This window comes from Phalacrocorax carbo, chromosome 19 (assembly GCF_963921805.1).
Source record: "Phalacrocorax carbo chromosome 19, bPhaCar2.1, whole genome shotgun sequence".
NCBI lineage: Eukaryota > Metazoa > Chordata > Aves > Suliformes > Phalacrocoracidae > Phalacrocorax > Phalacrocorax carbo.
Window position 1 is genome coordinate 2,468,912 of NC_087531.1, and position 20,408 is coordinate 2,489,319.

Genomic DNA, 20,408 nt, shown 5'->3' on the forward strand with positions numbered 1-20,408 from the left:
AGGGCTGAGACGGCTTCCCTCGCCTGACCGAGCAGATTACAGCAAGGATTTAGAGTCGAGGGCAATCCAGTGCGCTGCAGAGGACGCAGCCAGGCAGCAGGGCCAGGACTGGGGGTGACCTGGGCCCCCCCAGCAGCCCCAAGTGGAGCTGCGCCGCTGCTGCCTCAGGCCTTATCTGGGGCAGAACTGGAGATGCTGCTGAAGATGAAAAGCGGTCTGTGGTTTCATCTGCCCTGCACACAGGGACCAGAGGCGTCAGCGTTTACTTGCTGAGAGTGCAAAAAATAAAAAGGAGGAAAAATAAACAGGGTTAGTAGCACGGGGAAGTCCAGGGAAAGGCAGCACCGGCAGAGCTGCGGTGCCTCTGCCGCAGCCGCCAGCGTGCGGCTCGGCCTCCTCGCTGCTGCTTTTAGCCCCGGTTGTGCTTTGCAAGGGATTTCACCCAATTTACGCTCGCAGCACCGGCATGCGTGGGTGGAAACCGCGCTGATGCCGGATCTCCGGTGACTGGAGTTAACGCACCGGGGAGCATGGCCAGGCTGCGCCTCAGCATGTTCCCCCGCATGACCTCTGCCAGCTGTGGGTGGGCTGGGATTTAGGGCTCTTCCCGGCACTCCGGGGATGGGGATGGCTGCGACGGTGTCATTTCCATGGCCGGGGGTCCTGGCTGTCTGTGTGCCTGCAGGAGACCCCGCCGCCATGCCCACCCGTGTCCGGCACTGCACACCCAGGGTGTCTCGGCTGCCGGTGGAGCCACGAGGTGGCACCAGCCCCGCGTCCCCACGGTGCTTCCCCACCTCCCGGAAGAGCAAATTCATCTTTCCCTTGCCACCACGCTGCCAGGCATCACCCCACGGGCCCCTGTGTGGCCGGCAGCCTCCATCCTTGCTCTCCGGCACCCCAGATCCCTGGGGATCAGAAGGAGGCCAGAGATCCGGCATCCTCCCTGCCCCAGAAACCGAGCCAGAGAGATCAGATTTAGGGATTTTACTGGGATTTGGGCAATGCTGGGCTCACCATCGGCATGCACCAGGCCAGCCACGTGCAGAGGAAGTATTTGGTTACCGGCTCAGTGTGAGCACACACTCAGGTTTCACCCCGGCCCCTGTTTACAGCCCTTTTTTGGGGCCGGAGCGGCGAAGGAAGCGGCGCCGGGGTCACAGCTTGGCCTGGTTGGGCAGTGGTGGTAAACATGTTGCCCGGCTCGGGGCCAGCGCTGCCGGCGGTTAATCATTCCTCTTCATGGAACAGTTCATGCCAGGACAGCCAGTCCCGACTGCTGCGTTAAAAACACCCGGGGCGGGGGGGGGGGGATGGGAGACCCCCCCCATCACCCCTGTGGGGTTCACTCTCCAGGGACCCATCCCACCCATGGTGCTGCTCACGCCTCCCCCCCCCCCCCCCGCACCTTCGGGGACAGCCCTGTCCCCACAGACAGCCCTGTGCTTCCTTTCCCACACGTGTCCTGAGTTGGCCAGTGCTCTGCTGGGAACACAGTGCCGCACAGAGCCCACAGGCAAAGCGCTGGGGAAAACTAATTAAGCCGGCCTTGCCAATCAGTGCCAGTGAACGGCTCAGGACTTGCTAATTAGTTTAAATTTCACAGCACCGTTCTCCAAATGAGTCTCCAGGAGCTGCTCTCAGCCCAGGGACCTGAGGGTGGCTGCCGGGCCGGCTTTTGCAGCCAGGATGTGACCTTCCCCACTCCTCCATCCGGATCTGACCCCTTGCGGGACCCAGATGCGCCACAGGGCGCTGGTTACGCCTGGTGAGAGCCGCAGCCTGAGAACAGGCAACTCGTTACACTGAACAAGGAACTTCTAGAACAGCTCTGGGCTAAGCAGCAAAAAGCCACCTCAACGGGGAAAATAAAGCTCAGCCCAGCGTGGTGGATGGCAGGAGCACAGCTGGACCGGCATCGATCCCAAAGCCACCCCAAGATGTGGGGTCCCCCCAGCTTTGGGGTCTTCCCAGGCAAGGAGAGCGGAGCAGCCCCAGCCATCCGCACGCATGTACCCCAACACCTTCACAAGCAGCTAATTTGAGACCCACAGCCTTTTATTTTTAGAGGAGGACATCTGGTTATGTCCTGCAATGCCTTTTTATATTGCCTGATATGCTGACTATTTCTGTACGGCTGTTTACACCCGCCGGTGCCACCGCTGCCCGAACGCCGTGGGTGAAGGCGCCGTTTGCCGGGGCGAGCGGTGAGCATCGCTGCCCTAAAGGGGAAGAACCTCTCCCTATTCCCACAGGGTCCCGCTGACGCGTCCTCAAAAGCAAATGGCACCGGGGACATGCACGGGTGGATTTACCCCGCGCCGCCTCCGGTTGCTCTTGCTAAGCAGAAGCTTCAGCGCTGCATCCTGAAACAGCACGCGGCGCAGCTAGCCGGAGCTGCGGGAAGATGCTCAGAGCCTGGGGGTTTGCTCTGGGCTCCCTCATTTTTGGGGGATGCGAGCTCAGGCTGGCACCAGAGGAAAAACCACAAAGCAGCCGGAGGGGTTTGCTACAGCCCCGTACACATCAGCTCCTGCGGGGTCTGAGCCCCCGGGGAAGGCAAGGTCCATCCCCGCGGGTCTGGGCTGGGATTTTGCTCCCAGATCAAGGCGCTTACCTGTTTCCCAGCCTCAGGGGAAACACAGCCCTGAAGAGCAACCGCCTGGTTTTAGCACAGGCAGCAGAGAAGGTTGCAACCCTGCAACCCTTTCCCTCGTCCGTCCTTCCTGCAGCCCCTTCCCTCGTCTGTCCATCCCTCTCGCAGCCCCTTCCCCGCACCCTCTCTTCCTCCCCAAGCCCCAGCCCAGAGAGGAGCCGATGCCAGCGAGGTGTTTAAGCCCAGCCTGACCACAAGCCGGAGCAGGGAGGAGGATTATTTGCCAGGCAAAAAGCCACCGCCGCCACCACCTGCACAATGCCACCCGCTCCTGAGGGGATTAGGTTACCATTCAGGAGCTGCTTTGACTTAATCTCTAAGCAAACAAACTGATCCCTAGGGTATTTTTTTTAATTCTTTAAGCGGAATTCAATGGTTGCATCTCACCCAGGGGCAGGCAGCTCATCCTGCACCCCGGCCTTGCAAAACCCCTGTGGCTGGGATGCCCGGCAGATCCTTGGCGTAGAAAAATCTTCCTTGCAGTTGGGTATTTTTGCTTTTCCTCCCTAAGAAGAGCTTTTGGGGTTCTTCCCTCCCAAAATCCCCCCTAAGCATTGCCGGCACAGGCATCCTAGTTGTGCCCGTGCAGCGGGGAAGGGGCTGCAGGGACCACAGCTGGACAGACGGCCACAGCTGGACAGAGGGCAGCCGGCCACAGCTGGGCTCAGCTTGTTTTGAAAGTCACGGGTATTTCAGAGCTGACGTTTCGCAACCCTACGGGTGTCACAACAACAACAACAACTGCAGTTTTACTTTGCAAACAGGGCCTGCGGCCTCCCAGCACCCCCGGCTCTTTCCTGCTCGCGTCGGGCTGAGCTCGCCTGCTGCAACAGCTTCACCCAGGCAAGCATTATTTCCAAACCCAAGAATGGAAAATGACTTGAAGCAACATCAAAACTGAATATTTAGTGGTTTTTTTTCCCCGCACCGAGTGGGGCTCGGAGCTGCCCCATCCCCTCCGGGGCTGTGCTTGGTGCTCAGACCACTGCAAAATCCCCCATGGATGCTGCGTGCCCCAGCACGCGAGCCGGGAGAAGCGGTTAGAAACCATCTTCTCCCTTTGCCATGCGAGAAACGTCCAGGTGATGGCAGGAAATATTTTCTTTCTGCAGTTTTAATGTTTTCGGATGGCTGCTCTCGGGGCTGGCAGCCCGGGAGCAGCTCAGCCTCTGGCACGTCCGAAGCTTTCCAGGCTTTGGCAGCAGCCTGGTGTGGCAAAGCCACAGCTATTGATTTTTTTTTTTTCTTAACCAAAACCTTATAATAATAATAATAAAAAAAAGAAATCATAAAACAGGGGCGCTGGGAGCTGGGCAACTGCCTCCCTGTGCTTCCCCGGCTATCAGGTGATCTGGAAGGAAAGGACACGGCGCCCTTATCAGCACACACATTCCCCTCCCTGCTTGGCAGCGAAGCCATCCAGAGGTTTGTGGCATAAACATATTTTGCTCAAGCAGGCGGCTGGGGTTGAACTAAGGATAGCTGGCTCACCAGGAACCAGAGCGCCCTGTTCCCCCCCCCAAAAAATCCCATTTTTGCAGCAAACCCCCATTCGTGCATACAGGGAAAGGGCTGATCCTGGAGCAAGCAACCAACCAAGCTTTGCAGCAATAAACACAGCACCAAGAGCAATCCCCCCCACCCCGATCCACTCGCCTGGTGTTTACCAGCTCGTTGCAAGCAGATTGACTCTCCCTCATTTTTTCACACACGAAACCACTGGCAAAGTGGAACAAACTGGCTTGGGACCCCCCGGAACTGTCCGGTGGGGCTGTGGCCGCGCTCCCCACCCTGAGCTGCCAGCTACGGCCACCTCCAACCGGCTGGGACCCCTCCAGGCTATCGCTGCCTCTATCGCTATGCTGGGATATGGCGGCATTTACACAGCTGCCTAGCAGGAAAATCCCTCTCCCTGCTCCACATAAACCCTTGCATTTAAAAGTAATTGGGTGCAGGCTTGCTAACAGGGTTGGTAAATGGGGAGGGGGTTTAACTGCAAGCTCCTGGTGATGTGTGAGTACCCCTACAAGCTGGCTCAGCGCCTTCTTCTCAGCCAAACTAGGCTTAGCTCAAGGGCTGGTTTCCCCCCCCCGCCCCGATACTAGCTCAGACTTGCAGCTTCTTGCAGGGGTGGAGGAAAAAGGGGAAGAAAAAAGGAGCATGATGTTGTTTCTGGAGGCTTTGAGATTGGGGAGCAGATGGGGGGATTGGAGCTATGGGGTTTGCAGGGTCACCTCATTGCAGGAGCTGCCCTGGGAGTGGGGCTGAGATAGTGGGGGACAGGGAGCAGTGGGGGTGATGGCCCCCCACTTCTCGTCTCTCAGCTGGGGATGGCTGCATCCCACCAGCACCCAGAGCAGCCCACCGCTGCCACTTCCATCCTCCCTGGTGCCAAACACCCCACGCGAGCACGGTTTTAGCTGCAGGGAGCTGCACAGAGCATGGGATACCACCCCACTGTGTCCCCCGAGATGGGGCAGGGGCCGGGCACCCCGCGCCTGCCGGGGGCTCCCGCACGACTTGCGGAGCAGCGCCCGGGAGTGACGGCGAACGTGGCTGAGGTGGGGAGCAGCGCTGGGAGCAAAGTCCCGCCGCGCCGCGTCCCTGGCACAGGGCACAGCTGTGTCACCCGCAGATCCCAGCCCATCGCCATGTTCCAGCCGTGCCGCATCCCCGGCCGGGCCAGCGCCATCCCCACGCGTCCTGTTTGTGTGCCAACACATCACGCGCCGCCGTCGGATGACTCGGGAGGGGGGATTTTTTTTGGTTTTTTTTTTACTGTTGTTGTTTTTTTTGAACAAAGCCAAAATATTTGCGTCCCTGCGGGGACAACTCTGGGTTGCCGAGCCCAGGACGCTGCACTGGGGTCCCAGTGGGAGAGGGGACACCCAGCTTGGTGGGGTGGGTTCCTGCTGGTGCCTGGCGCCGGCGGCTCCAGCCCCCCCTACATGGTTCCCGCTGTTTATACATAGACATGTTTGTGCGCAGCGCCAGGGCCATCTTGCTCCCAAACAACTGGATAAAAGTCAAAAAGTCATAAAAATTTTCCATTGCCCCAGGGAGGGAGTGGTGACCATGCAAAGGGCTGGGCAGCCCCACAGAGAGGGACCCCAACCAAGGGGGTTGGCCCCAGAAAAACAAGGGGTTGGGTTTGATATAGTGAATTAAGGCAGCAGTTTGCTCCTGGCAGCCCATGGTATCAGCTGGCCCCGTGGTAAATGCTGCACCGGCACCGGTAGCGCCCGCTGCCATCAGGGGTGTCTTGGTGAACGCCGTGATGCCCGCTCGCACTGCCACGATGCTCCCAGGGCATGGCACGCGTGGCACATGGGACACATCCACGCGGCTGCTCCAGACCCTGTTTTTTGGCGTAAACCAGCCCCGGTGCCTCCACAGCTTTCCCCTACACCTGGAGGCTCTCGCTGCCTGCGCCGGCTAAGCCACCGCTCCGGAAAAAAAGCTGCGATTCCTGTTGAGCCAGCGGGAAAGCCCCAGCGCAGGGATGTGGGGACTTTGCCTGCGGTTTCCGTGGGCGGGAGCGGCTCCGGCAAACAGGCGGCTGAGTCAGCGGGCGGAGGATGGCTGCGATGCTGCCCTGGCATGTCAGTGCACACAGCTGCTTCCCGGCACCCTGGCAGAGCTCTGCCACCGGCACACAAAGGGGGTCCCTGGAGATGCAGCCGGGACCAAGCGGTGCTATTCGCAGCACCGGAGGTTGGAGCAAAACCAAAGCAAGGCCCGCTGTTGCCGGGGTCTGTTTGCGTGTCCCTGAGGTGCTCAGGCACCCGCTGGCACAGCATGGGTCCTGTTACCCAGGGACGTGCAGCTCCCCATCCTCCTGAGCACCCATCAGCGCTGACTCACTGCTCCCAGGGTGCGAGTGGTGCAAGCCCAGAGTCCCATGTGCTGCAAAGATGCTGAATTTGGGCAGCGCATCGAGTCTGTCCCCAGCATGGGGCCAGAGCGGGACATCCCCATTTATCCAGATTTATCACCAACCCCCCGCCGCCCCCAACCAGACCAGCCCTCAGTGCCCCCATGGTGGGTGTTTTGGGGTGAGGTGCACCCTGCCAAGCTCAGCCCAGCTGGGATGGTGGAAGGTGGCGTTTGTTTTGGGAGCTGGATGGGTGCCTGGGCTGGGAGACAGCACCACACAGCTAATCCCCAGCCCTCGCAAGGCTGCGCCGGTGCCGGCACATTCTGTCCCTGCCAGTGCCGGGACAGCCGCGAGCTTCACATGTCATCCTCCCCATGGCACGGCTGCGCTGGCCCCCCACCACTGGCCCTCTGCTGGAGGACGGCAGCCTCAAGCGAAAACCACGGCCACCATGTTGGGACCGAGCATCCTCTGGGGATGGGGAGAGCTGGGGGGAAGGAGCAGCATCCCCCACATGCTGCAGAAAGGGGCTGCAGGGCTGTGAGCTGCGTGGGGGGGGCTCCCAGCACCCAGCAGGGCCAGGAGCTGCAGTGGTGGGGGGGTCCCGGCACCCCAGTGCCTGGGGCAGAGAGGTCCCACACGTTTTTGGGACTGAAGGGGAAAAAGGAAAAGATATAGGAGAGGTGGGTGGGGGTGGGGGGTGTTTCCATGCTCCTTGCAAGGAGCAGATTTTGCCGGGTGGTCTGGGAAGCATTTTCCAACACGTGGGGCCAAGAGCTATAAATACTCCTAGCACTGTAATTGCATAACGTGCCTCCTGCCCAGCATCAGGTCTCTGTGCCGTGGCCAGCACCGCCGCGCATGGCATGGGGCTGTCCTGGCTCAGCATATCCCCACCCCCCCCACCGGCAGCCCCCGAGTGCCCCAAACTCCTGCCGCGCCAACGAACAGGAGAGCAGCCGGTGTTTTTCAACAAGGACTTTGGAGCCGGGGAAGATAAACAGCAGAAGGTTGGAGGGAGCACCGGCCGCACAGCCAGTGGTTGTGAAAGCGATGCTGGGGGGTGTCTGTGCCTTGCCCAGCCCCAGGGCAGCTCCGAATATCCAGACAGGGTATTTTTAGCCCCTCCAGGATTCAGGAGTGCCACCCTTCTACTGGCAAGAGACCCAGATGGGCTGTGCCCCCACTCCCTTGCTGCACTACTGTCCGGCTTTCCGAGAAAAAACCTGGAGGCTTTTGCAAGAATTCCTGCTGGAAAGATCCTTCCCACGTGGGGACTGGGAGCGGTGCCCACCGGCATTGGGTTCCCCAGCCCGGTATCGCCTGTCCCCGTGGCTGTCACTGTCACAGCGTGGAGTGCTTTCCCAGAAAGGCGCAGCGGGACAGACGGGGTGCTCGGCCGCTCTCCTCCCCCTCCGGCCCCGGGAATAAGCATCCCCTTGTGCAGTCGGGGCAGATGATCGGGGTCTGACCAGCAGCCCCCGGCCGTCTCTGCAGCTCGGTGTTTGCTGGCGTAGAATGGCTCCTTTGTGCCGTGCTGCGGCGTGGTGGGGGTTGGCTGCACGCCGGCCCCAGGGGGGCTGATCACAGGGTTTCCTTCGGAGGCATCTATAACCAGGGGGGTTACAGCACTGCGGTTTGTGCCCTTTGATGTCACCAAAATGCCCCAGCACGGCTGGGCTGCAAGGCCACGCAGCACCAGCCACTGCTACCGTGAGCGGCAGATCTGGGCGTGCATCGCCCCAGATGAGGATGCAAACAAATTCACTGCAAGGCCGGTTAATCCTCTTCCAAGGCAGATTGCTTAGTGCAGCCAGGGATGCCAAATAAAAGTCAGATTTTAATAAAGGTTGCATGTGTGCCAGGCTGTAGCAGATAAACACAGGGCTGAGTTATCTCGCTGGGCTGTGGCCGAGGGCTCTGCTGGAGTGCTCCGACGCAGCCGCGGTGCTGAGCGGCTCAGCAAACAACAACAAAAAAATGAAAGAAAGGGGGGGTTGGAAATCACATTCCAGTGGCATATTTTTAAACAGCACAGTCTGTGGAAGACAGAACTAAACCCAACTCAAGCCCTGCTTTGCACGTGCCAAGATTTTCTGTGCTCAGCAGAGATGTGGAACATAAAAATGCTGTTAAAAACCAAATCTCAACCCAAGGAGGCAAGTGGAAGAGCCCCTCTGCTCTTCCTACGCAGCAGCCTAATCCCAACCCTCCTCGAGAACGGCTGAGGCACCAGTGTCCCAGCTCCTCTGTGCCAGTTGGACCTGTCAGGTCCCCTCTGGAGCCTCAGGATGGAGGACAGTGTGCCTGTCCTCTGGGAGGCCAGACACAAATAGGAAGCAAGCATGGAAAAATACAACAGGATCAGTTGCAGTCCTGGTAGTCCGTGACGGGAAAAGGGACAACCTTCATGGAAGTGAGGAGCTGGAGGCACACAGAGCATCGCTCAGAGCTCACCATGGGAGCCTGATATCTGGGCAGGGGGGCTCCGAGCACGGGGGAACCAATCCTGCTGGGGAGCAGCGCTGGTCGGGCAACCCAGTTAATCCCAGTGTGGAGTGGGACTGGGCGCAGGGTGGAGCTGGGCACCCGCAGAGCGATGAAGCGAGGGGATGGAGCACTCCTGCTCTGACATCCTGACAGCCACGGGAGCTGCGCGGCTCCGGACTATGGGAAGCACGGACAGAGATGGTGAGTGGATCCAGCAGGAAGAGAGCAATAGAAAAAATACCCAGGCAACATCTGGGTTTAAAGAATTTATTTCAAACAAAAATTCTCCAACAAGACGTCGTACAAAAAGAGTAATCAGACACAAGAGTGGTTGTTATAAAAGTGTTCACAAATACAAAAGTCATCTGAGCAATCCCCAGTGCGCGGCCGCAGCACGGAGGCTAAGGCACGCTTGGCTTTGGTTGTGCGCGGGGAAGCGAGCAGCACCGTGGGCAGGATTGTCTCAGTGAGGGAATGCAAGAGTCCTCAGCACCCAAACTCTGCTCAGGTCATGCCGGAGCGAGTGGGGTCAGCCCCTGACACGCACGCTCAAGCGGTCCTTGCTACAACACCCGGCTCACCGGCTCCCACACCAGTGAGCACCCGTTGCCGCTGTGTCCTCACCGCACCGGGGCCACCAACCCCTCTACAGGCGGAGGATTAAGCCTGTCCTGAGCAGGACTCCTGGCCCTGAAGGACTTATTTCAACTCCACATCTCCTATCAGCATTTGTGGCTGCCACCAGCCTCGGACCAGGCGTCCTCCTCCTTTCCTTGGCCACCAGGGAGATGTCAGAGCCACAGCTCCAACACCCCCATGGTGGTACCGCAATTTGGGGGTTGGTTTTCAGCCCTATCACGGGGGAGGCATCAGCACATTGTGCAGGTTTGGTGCTGACACAGGAACCAGCTTTCCTGTTTTCTTAGTAAAATGGCACCAAAATGCCGCTGCAGATCATAAATTTGTCCTACAAGTCCTCTGCCCTGGTAACAGCCCATGGAAGCCTTTAGAGTTTCGGTAAACTAGCTCAAACCATTCCCCCTGCAGGCATCACCAGCCTTGTGGCGAAGATTATCAGCAGCGGACAAAGTCTTTGCTTCATCTGGCCAGAAAAAGGCCTGTCACTGTCTTAGGGAACTGCAACCCTGGTGAGCTACTGCAGGAGAAGGGCTGCACCTGCATTACCACGGGACTCAAACCTGACCAAGATTAAAATATTCTCTAGTAATCCTGAGAAACACCTCCAAGCTCCTGTTTTCCATGACAGGAATTGCCAGAGCATGGCCACTGCAGGCAAGGGGAGAGCAAATATTGCCCCTTTGAACCCCCAAATCCTGGGGCAGTTATTAACCCCCCATGTCCTGCCCAACCACACACGGAGCCGCTCCACACCACGGAGTCTCACGTGTTCTCCTACCATGCACGAGTCCGCAACACCATGCTTGGTGTCGGTCCGTGGGACAGTCACGGCAAGAGTAGTTGAGGGCAGCGAGCAGAGCCGGGGGCTCGGCGCTGCCGGAGCTCTGGTCTCACGGCCGCCACGTCTCCATTTCCAGACCAAAGTGCTGTGAGGGTGCAAGCTTTCATCCCAAGGGATTGCTATGCTGTCAACCGCATCCGATGCGTTTCTCTCAGCAGGTCATGCAGCGTGGACGGATGTTGTCTGAAGGGGGGTTTGGATCAATCTGAAAAGCCAAGTTTAGAGTCAAAAACCTCAGCACCAGGCACATCCCAGCCATTTCCACCAGCGCTCTGAGCCCAGGGGGATTTGTTACCTCCGAATACAGCGGAGGTGGTCGGAAGCGAAACTCCTGGATGTAGGCGAAGAAAGGACCTTCCAGGATGCTGCCGAGCTCGCTGCGGCATGGCGGAGCCAGGCTCTGCTCGGCCTCCGGGCTGGACACAACTGCTGAGTATTCAGGGGGAGCTGAAGAAAGAAGAGAACCATCAGGGAATAGGAAACACTCTCCATTAGTGGAAGACATGCAGGTAAAAGGACTCAAAAGTCCATTATTGCCCAAACCCTCCCAGTCCCCTGGGGAAGGAACCCAGAAGATGAGGCATCACCACCAAAAAAATTAAGTAAAAAAGCAAAAGCTGGTCCTGGAGCAAGAGACAAGGTTGAGAACTTGCTCCGACCCTCGCTATTCACAGCGAGTTGACCAGGGGGTTTGCAGCACCCAGACAGATCCCGGGAGAGGGAGGGAGACGCTCACCCTCTGGCTGCTCCGGGATGGTGCTCAGCCAGTCCAGGTTGACGCTGTACTGGCTGCTGACGCTGGACGTGCGGCTCCCGAACGGATGCAGCGGGATGGTTCCGATGACAAGCGGCAGTTCAAGGAGCAGCTTGGAGGTCCCAGGGATATCCACACAAACCTTCAGAGACAGGAGACAGCAGGGAGGCTGTTGGTGCTTTCCCAGTCTGGAGGGGCACGTATCTCCCCAGAGCACTGGCTCAAGCTGGCCGAGGGGGAATTCTTGCAGTGGGATGCAAAGGGAGATGCAAATGCTCCTGCGTGAGACCCTGTGCTGTGCACAAGTGGCAACGGGGCAATGGGGAGAGCAGCCACAGCTGCACAGGGGTAACCCAAGACCTCATACAAATCACCAGCCCCAAGATCTCTGCACCAGCCCGAGGCAGGTACAATGAGCACAGCTCCGGTGAGAGGGGAAGAATGCTCAACACCGAGCTGAGCCACCTGCAGGGCTCCCCGTGAGGTCCCTCACCTTCAGGGAGTATTCCACCTGGATGACGCGGCACTGGAGGATGGACGGACCCACCGGCGGGATCTTCAGCGCCCGCCCGTGCCACACTTCCCGCTTCCCCGCTGCAATGGGGTCACCGACGATGCTGGTCACCACCGATTTCTTCTGCTTCTTGGTGCCCCGAGCGATGAAGGTCTGAGTCTGGATGATGGCTGCCTTGGGCACCACCGCGCGGCTTGTGCAGTTGTCGATCTCGGCAAAGATAGGGATGACCTCACCTACCAAAACAGACGCACACGTTGGAGGAGGGGAGATGAAGCCCGGTCCTGCCTCAAGCAATTCCTGCACAGGATCGCCGAGGGTCGCTCATGCTGTCCGGCACTGCAGGCACAAGGCTGAATCTAGCAGGAGCCTGTCCCGAGGAGGCTGCCCACATCAGGTGCACGCCCTAAAGCTCTCTGACTGATTTCGTGCCAGAAGTCAAGAGCCCAGCTCACAGTGACCCCAAATCCCCTCCCACTGGGGTCTACCCCAGGGCCTGCAGAGGTTCAAGGGCACCAGCATATCATCTCACCTGGAGTGTAGCCTTTTCGGTCAATCTTGGCAGTCACAGAAACCTGGCCACGATTGCAGTACCAGGCACGAGCAAGTTTCTCCTTAGCACCTGCCTGGGGAGCCTGAAAAAAGGGAAATATTTAAGCTATTTAGTTAGAAAGTATGAAACTCAAAGCAAGCACCTCCCTGGTGCTGAGAACCTGCTGGGGAACATCAGCAGCTTCTTAGGAGTCTGATGCAAGATGCTGTCGCAATGTGTTAAAGTTTCCAAAAACTAAGAGATGCAGATGACCTCTGCCCAGTCCAGGTAATGCTGGAGGGCACAAGTTACTGGGGGGTCAAATATTCCCTCTGGAAATCAGGCCTGCACTGTAATGCCGGAGGGGAGCCAGACACCTTCCCCGTGGGCTTCCCGGGGAAGTTTTGGATGCCGCTGCCCCACGGCGAAGCAGGGGGAGCTCACCAGCAGCGCAGGCGTGTTGATGTCGATGGGTTCAATCACAGTGAACTCCTTCTTCACCTTCTTCACTGTCGACCAGGGTCTGTGCAGTTTGGCTTTCACCCAGTAGCGCACGCTGCCGTGCTTTCCCTCAAAGGAGGTAGCGAGGGTCCTGTTAATAAGCAACGAGCAATTTAGAAGGGCTTTGCGGAGAGAATCTCATTTTTGAGGTGCTCTGTGGCCCCCCAGGACCTGTGTCACAGACCCAGCGGCTCCTCTCCCCCTTTGTATTAAGGCAACAAAAAACATCAACTTACTCAGGGAGCTGGAAGGTGAAGGGGAACTCATGCCTTCCTGCCTGCAGGACAGTGACTTCACCATTGTCTGTGGGCAAAACAGATTTAAGACGATTATCTCCCTCCTGCAGAACTTCCTCCCTGGGCAAATCAGTGGCAGAGACATACAGCACACAGCAAAAGAGAAGCACGACGGCACAGGGATATTTCTGCCAGGGTTAAACTGCAGCAGCAGTCACACAGCTGTGACACAAGAGCTGGGCATGTCCCGTTGGTGCTGGGCACTGGCTGCTTTCCACGTGTCTCCAGGCACGCACAACCCAGGGGCACCTCCTCACAGAGCTGGGCAGCTTCCCTGGGTGGGCTCTGCTTCACGCAGCACTGTGGCTTGGGAGCGAGAGCCCAGGGATACCCTCTGGGAGGGTGGCCAGCCCACTCCCAGGGGCAGCCAAGCCCCCCACAGCTCCCAGGGTTTGCACCCCCATCCTGCCTGCATTGCACAGAGTGGCTGGCGTTGGAAGGAACCTCTGGGGTCCAAGCCCCCTGCTCAAAGCAAGCTCCTGCACCTCCACAGTTTTCCAACGCTGCTTCCCTGCCAGGGAGCACCCACAGCAAAGGGGGCGTCTTGTGTGGGGCCAGTCCCTAACCAGGGTGCCCTACAGAGCAGCAGGGTCTGGCTGTGCACCCCAGGCCCCCGGGGTGCACTCAGCATTTGAGGTATCCGCAGGGGACCTATGCACCCAGTCCCCAGAGCACCCAGCCCATAAGGCTTTGCCATGCACCCAGATTTCAGCCAGTTGGGGTGTCTGGAGCACCCAGAGTGCCACAGGCACCCAGATTTCACCTGGTTGGGGTGTCTGGGGCACTGAGCAGCCAGGGTGTCCCAGACTACCCCATGCATCCAGATTTCAGCAGTCTGGGGGTGTCACGCACCCAGCAGCTGGGGTATCCTAGGCACCCAGATTTCACCTGGTTGGGGTGTCTGGGGCACCAAGCAGCTGGGGTGTCCCAGACTGCTCCGTACACCCAGATTTCAGCAGTCTGGGGTGTCACGCACCCAGCAGCTGGGGTATCCTAGGCACCCAGATTTCACCTGGTTGGGGTGTCTGGGGCACCAAGCAGCCGGGGTGTCCCAGACTGCTCCGTACACCCAGATTTCAGCAGTCTGGGGTGTCACGCACCCAGCAGCCGGGGTATCCTAGGCACCCAGATTTCACCTGGTTGGGGTGTCTGGGGCACCAAGCAGCCGGGGTGTCCCAGACTGCTCCGTACACCCAGATTTCAGCAGTCTGGGGGTGTCATGCACCCAGCAGCTGGGGTATCCTAGGCACCCATTATTTCACCTGGTTGGGGTGTCTGGGGCACCAAGCAGCCGGGGTGTCCCAGACTGCTCCGTACACCCAGATTTCAGCAGTCTGGGGGTGTCATGCACCCAGCAGCCGGGGTGTCCGAGGCATTCAGATTTCAGCTGCCTGGGGTGGCCCAGGCTGCCCCACGCACCCACTATTTCAGCCCCTGGGGTCGCCGGTGCACCCCCACTCTCGGAGCCGACCGGCACATCGCAGCACCCCGGGGGTGCCGCACCCGTGGATGCCACCCCGAGTGGGTGGGTGGGTGGGGGGTGCCGTACCTGGGGGTGCCAGCAGCGTGTCGCGGTGGCTCAGAAACTCCACCTGGTCGCTGTAGCTCTGCGTGTAGGCGGTGCTGGAGCCGGCGCTGCGGGATTCAGTCCAGTGAACGCGGGCAGCGCCCATCGCCCGCAGCCTCAGGGCTCCGAGCCGCGCCGCCGCCGCCAGCTCCAGCACCACCCGGCCCGACACCGCCTGCCCGGGGCTAAAGGCGGTCGGGGCATCCCCTTCCGTACCATCCAACGCGATGAAGAAGCGTTTGAGGCGATCGAAGATCATGGCGAGAGCGCGGCCGGTGGCGCAGCCCGGCCCCGCCGCCGCCCGCCCCGCTTTAAGTGCCCGCCGCGCCCGGGGGCGGCCCCGGGGGGGGGCGGGACGGGACGGGACGGGGCGGCCCCACCGGGCCCTGCAAAACAAGGCAGGGAGCATGTGCGGGGCCCCCCCAAGCCTCCTCCCGGCTGCGTGGGCCTCCCGTGGGGGGCGTGGGAGGGGGTCATCCCGTGGGGGTGCGTGTCCCGTCCCAGCGTGGCTCCCCAGCTTCCCCCGAGACATCCCGATGGGTGTCTGGACCGCGGCAGCCCACCGGAACGTGGCCGGGAGGGCTCAAGGGGGTGAGCGCTGCCGGGCCTGCCATTGATAACCCCTCGGCTGTTGTGGTGTTGCTCAGTGTCCCCCAAAACCCCCCTCCAGCTCCCATCCGATCCGCGGCCTTGACTAAGCTCCAGCCAAAATCCCTGTTCCCAGGCTTGCAGCCAGTGGCTGCGATGGGGGGATTTCTCAGAGAAACCCCTTGCCTGCTGTGGTGTTGCTCAGTGTCCCCCCCAAACCCCCTCCAGCTCCCATCCCGTGGTCCCATCACTCCCATGCCATGGTCCCATCACTACCATCCCGCAGTCCCTTCCCATCTGTGGCCTTGACTCGGCACCAAAATCCCTGTTCCCAGGATCACAGCCAGTGGCTGCTATGGGGGGATTTCTCACTCAGAGAAACCCCTTGTCTGCTGTGGTGTTGCTCAGTGTCCCTCAAAACCCCGCTCTAGCTCCCATCCCACAGTCCCATCAGTCCCATCACTCCCATCCCATCCGTGGCCTTGACTCTGCACCGAAATCCCCATTCCCAGGGTCACAGCCAGCGGCTGCAACGGGGGGATTTCTCACTCGGAGCAGTGGCCCCTTTGTTCCAGGTCCCGCAGGCGAGAGCCGAGGGCTGCGCTGCATACGGATCTACATCTTTCCTTTCCCAAGAGCCGTTCCCAGGGGTCGGAACAGGCTGCAACTGGTTCTGGGCTCCTTGCGTGGCGCGGCCGGGCCAACTGGCGACGAAGGGAAAACTGGTCTGGGACATCACTTATTTCTAAGAAATCAAGAACTGGCTCCCGTTCAGCTTGTGCAATTACAGAGTGAGCAATACATCTTCCCTGTGCTTTTTAACCAGGCGAGCGCTGGTTTCCTACCAGCTCGTACTGGAGTTTGTGCGGTGCCGCTCCAAAACCCAGCGACAAATTACACCTGCGTGGGCAGGCACGGCGTGGGGTCTTGGTCTGTCGGCAGCATCTGCTGCCGCCGCCGGTGCTCAGCCGGTAAAAGCATGAAAAGTGGGAACTGGTGATTCTCAGAGCGGACATCACCATTAGCAGCGCCCCAAGATGTTGTAGAAGGGAGGAGAAAGGGGTCTACGCGCCCCCAGAAGGGTTAATGCAGCTTTAGAAACTTCCACTTTAGTCATGACTGTGACATTTGCAGAGCACCAGAGCTCTCCACCCCGGGCACAGGCTGGGGATAAGACAAAACAGGCATTAAGAATGTTACTCAGCATTTGGCCGCCAAAGTTTTAAGGATTTTTCAAGTCGCTCCCAGCCATGCTGGGCAGGACCTGCTGTGCTGAATTGGGTTGATCTCAGCCACCGAAAATGAGCTGGGCTGAAGCTTTGCAAAGCTTTAGCCGTCTCCAAAGGCTAACTAGAATTGTCTGTGTCCGTCCCCAAGGGAAAGGGACCACGTATTATTTTATGTGCACAACCATTTGCTGCCACAAGCAAAATGAGTCATAGCAAACGGTGTGAAGGGAGCCTGACAGCAATGGGAGAGGGAAAGAAGGCAGGAAGGCATGTCACAGCATGAGTTAACAGGTGATGCCAGCTCTGGGAAGGTGCCTGGTGTTCCCACCGTGATGCATGGTGACATTAGAGGTGGTGGGCCCTTGAGAGGGGCTGGAGCCTTGGCCGGGCTGAGGCAGCTCCATCCTGCACTTGGCATCTTCCTCCTCCTGCCTGTCAGCACACACCCCTCAGCCCGTGACTCAGCCTTCGCCCACGGGATGAGAAACTCTGCAAACCTCCCTCCTGCGTCAGCTGCACGAGATGTCCACAGCTACCCCTCGTTGCCTCTGCGTGGGGTGGGAAGCCTCTCTCTGGCCTCCTCGGGACCCCAGCATCGGGAAAGGGTCTCTCCACTCTCCCAGGATCTCCAGGTGCAGGGGCTTTGGGCCCACAGCCAAGGGCTTTCCATTCAGGAATGCTCCTGGGTGCTCAAACCCAACTAAAACCCAGGCCAGGCTCAGTGCAGCAAAGATCTCCAACTCTTCAGCCCCACCTAGAGTCTGGCCAGGCTTAAGCTGGTCCCAAGAGGAGCTGACACCCAGCCCAGCTCAGAAGGGGCTTCTCCTTCCCTGACCCGCTGCTGGGACCTGGTGGCTTCTCCCCACTGACCCTGGAGCCACACAACGGTCCCTGGAAAGCCAGAGCAAGGATGATGCAGCTGGTAAAAAGGCAAGTCAGCAGCTCTACCCTGACCCAATATGGGGGTGAGACGGGGCAATGTAGAGCCTTGCACAAGTGCACGCTCCTGGCTTGAGGAATAAGCTCTGTCCCTGCTGGATTTGTGAGCGTTGTGTATATATGAGGGTTAAGGTGCCGATTGAGGGCCACCCCACAATGGAACAGAAGCCCTGACGTACTCTTAGCCCACGTGCCATAACTCTCTTGGATGTCTCCATGAAAATAAAATGGCTTCCAGATGTTTGCCTCTCACCGGGGCAGGACCAACACCTCTGGGAAGTGCTGTGGGATCCTCGGACAGAAAAGGTGACTGCACAAAAAGCATTTATGTTTCCTAGGGCTCTCACATCACTTCATGCAGAGTTCAGAGCCTTCCTTGCCTTGCCTTTGCCCATTAAACCCCCATGTTTTCCTCTCTTCCTGCTCCTTTCCTAAGATGATACACAATATACATTTAATGGCTCTGCCACGCAGTCTGAACATCCTTCTTTCACCCTTTTTCTTGTCTCACAGCGCAGCAGCCCGGTGCCAGCGCTCACCACCCTGCCAGGAAACTGCAGATAAAACTCACAGCTCAGGGAAGAGCAGAAGGGAGGGTTTTTATCTCTGCCTAGTTTCCCTCCTCTGCACTGCCTTGTTACCATGACAAAACCTGCATTTTTTAAACACCACGCAGACACAGTTGATCTCATCGAGAAGCAACAAGAAGGGAGCAGTCCCAGGGACCTTTGGATGATGGCACATTTTCAGCAGCCTCTTGCTAGCTGACATCAGGAAGGTCCTCACGCTGCCGTTGGGGACAGCAGGACAAAGCAGGACCCAACAGGACCCGAAGGAAGCGATTTTGGCTGCAGAACAACACTTCTCCGCAGCCCACGGCCTTTGCTCCCTTAAAACACTCCTGTGATCACGCACCCGTGTCCCTCTCACGAAGCAGGAAAGGAATCCGTGTATGGACAGAGACAATAAAATCCCAGCCCCCAAGTTCTGGCAGGGCTCTCTGCTCCCCAGGGAGCCCAGTTCAGCTCTCCCCGTGCAGTAGGCAAGGTCGAGAAACCATCAGTTCCAAGCTACAGGAGTGCAAAGCGCTGGCGAGGCCGAGCAGCTCGTGCAGTTCCTCCAGCCCCCTGGCCCAGTGCCCTTCTCCAGATGGCTCCAGGGGCTTCTATCACACACAATCCCAGCAGCGAAATCCAAACATGCTCACAGCAGCTTGCGGCTTCCCTACAGACGTTCACTGCAGGGATAATGGGGAATAAAGCTCACACCGTAACCTTACAGCTAATGCGGCCACCATCCAAACACTGTAGTGACCAAGTGCTGAGGACCTTCTCTGCTGGGGTTCAGGGCAAGGGCTTCTCCCTTGTCCTTAATTGTAATTGGGACCCTTAGCACAGTCGCAGCTGCAAAGGGGCCATCCTTAGGCACAGCACGGAAGAGGCACTGCCAAAAGACAGAAACTCCAGAGTAATGCAGGGGTTTGGAGCAGATGGCAAGGTACGGTCATCCAGAAATAGGGATTATGACCCTCCAGTGCAGTCCAGAGACAAGAACTCCTCCAGGAAGGCAGCTCGTGTCCTCGTTCCATCACTCCAGTCCCCTCCTGCAACCTCTCCATTTGCCAGCTAGGGCTGGCACGACTTTCTGGGTTGCACTTGGCCACTGACAGAATTAAATGCTCTCGGCATGAGTGAAGGCCTACAGCCATCTCCAGGGCTGGGCGGCACATAGGACTGTGTCACAGGCAATAACAAGGCCATCAGAAGCAGGGAAATGGGAGAAAAAGCCTCAGATCTGTGGCTGTGACACTGTCGGGGGCTGGGGGGGGAGGATAAAAGCCACGCGCTTTCATAAGAAAAGGCAGAGTTAACAAGCAGAAGGACAGCTGAGATGTCCCATACCCCTCAGCTCTGGATCATTTCATCCCAACCACACAAAGAAGTTAAGTGGCTTGTCCTCTTGCAGTAGATCTAAGTAAGGTGCCAGCTGGGCATGTAGTCCCAGCATCAGGAAACTGAAAACAAATATTTACCGAGCTACTAAGTGCTCTTTCCACACTTGCGAACAGACTCTTCTATTTGCACTTCCCTCTGCAAACAGAACAAAAGCCACAATCCTTTCGTGCTCACCAGCCCTGAGTTTGCAGGCAGCCTCCTAGAAACCCAGCAGCAGAGAAATCCCTGGCAAAGGCGAGAAGAGGCTGTCCAAGAGGGACAACCCTGCTCGGGTTGGCAAGCACCCACCTGGGGCAGAGGTCCTCCCAGAGGGGATGCCTGCAGCCCGAGGGGGTCCCAACCCAACACCCTGGAGCACAGAACCACCCCCATGCCCCAGCCTTACCGGGGATGAGCTGGCAGCGACGGTACAGGAAGGTCTGGTAGGCTGTGTAGTCATGGTAGACGGTGTTAAGCCCCACGGTGCGGCTCTCCAGCCAGTGCGCGGTGGCGAGCCCGCGAGCGTACACCTCCAGCGCCCGTAGCCGCAGCTTGCCACGGAGCTCCAGCTGCACCCGGCCGTGCATCAGCTCCCCGCTGCCGTAGGCGCCCCACACTTGCCCGTCCTCTAGCTCCAGCACCAAGCTCCGCACGCAGCCCAGGGACTGCATCGCTGCTGGCCCTGCTTATCCAGCAGCTCCAGGAGGCTGAGCCCTGCCTGGGCTGAGGCGAGTGGGACAGGCAGCTGTGCAGCCCTCCAGGAAAGGGACGAAAAAGCAAAGGCTGCGCTGAGAACCCCTAATTTATCCTTGCCCTTAACTGGCCCAACCATGCAGGCCCAATCTTCCCCAAGGTTGGACTGAGCCTGTTTTGCAGCGACGCTTTAGCATTGACCTCACGGGCGTAAGGCCGATGCCGTGCCAAGGATGGGGCCGTGGAGACAAGTGACGTGTTTTTAAACCGATCGAGAAATAACGTGGCTTCATCTTATCTCTGAGTCACAGATGCTGCCGACGTGCAACTGGTACATGCCGGTGGCTCTGTTGGCAGG

General features: G+C 58.8%; 1 protein-coding gene across 2 annotated transcripts; it reads right to left on the reverse strand.

Moving 5' to 3' along the window:
- Positions 1-9,276: 9,276 nt before the first annotated feature.
- Positions 9,277-20,272, reverse strand: ARRDC2 (arrestin domain containing 2). 2 transcript variants are annotated; one of them, XM_064469743.1, is made up of 8 exons: positions 19,764-20,272; positions 13,041-13,107; positions 12,748-12,895; positions 12,304-12,406; positions 11,751-12,007; positions 11,240-11,399; positions 10,799-10,950; positions 9,277-10,708 (listed from the first exon to the last, which is right to left on the reverse strand). In XM_064469743.1, exons 1-8 carry the CDS (start codon positions 20,026-20,028, stop codon positions 10,655-10,657), a joined length of 1,206 nt encoding a protein of 401 aa, XP_064325813.1. In that variant the 5' UTR covers positions 20,029-20,272; the 3' UTR covers positions 9,277-10,654. The 2 variants fall into 2 exon arrangements, with proteins under 2 accessions (XP_064325813.1, XP_064325812.1); XM_064469742.1 differs by lacking the exon at positions 19,764-20,272 and adding an exon at positions 14,650-15,432.
- Positions 20,273-20,408: the final 136 nt, after the last annotated feature.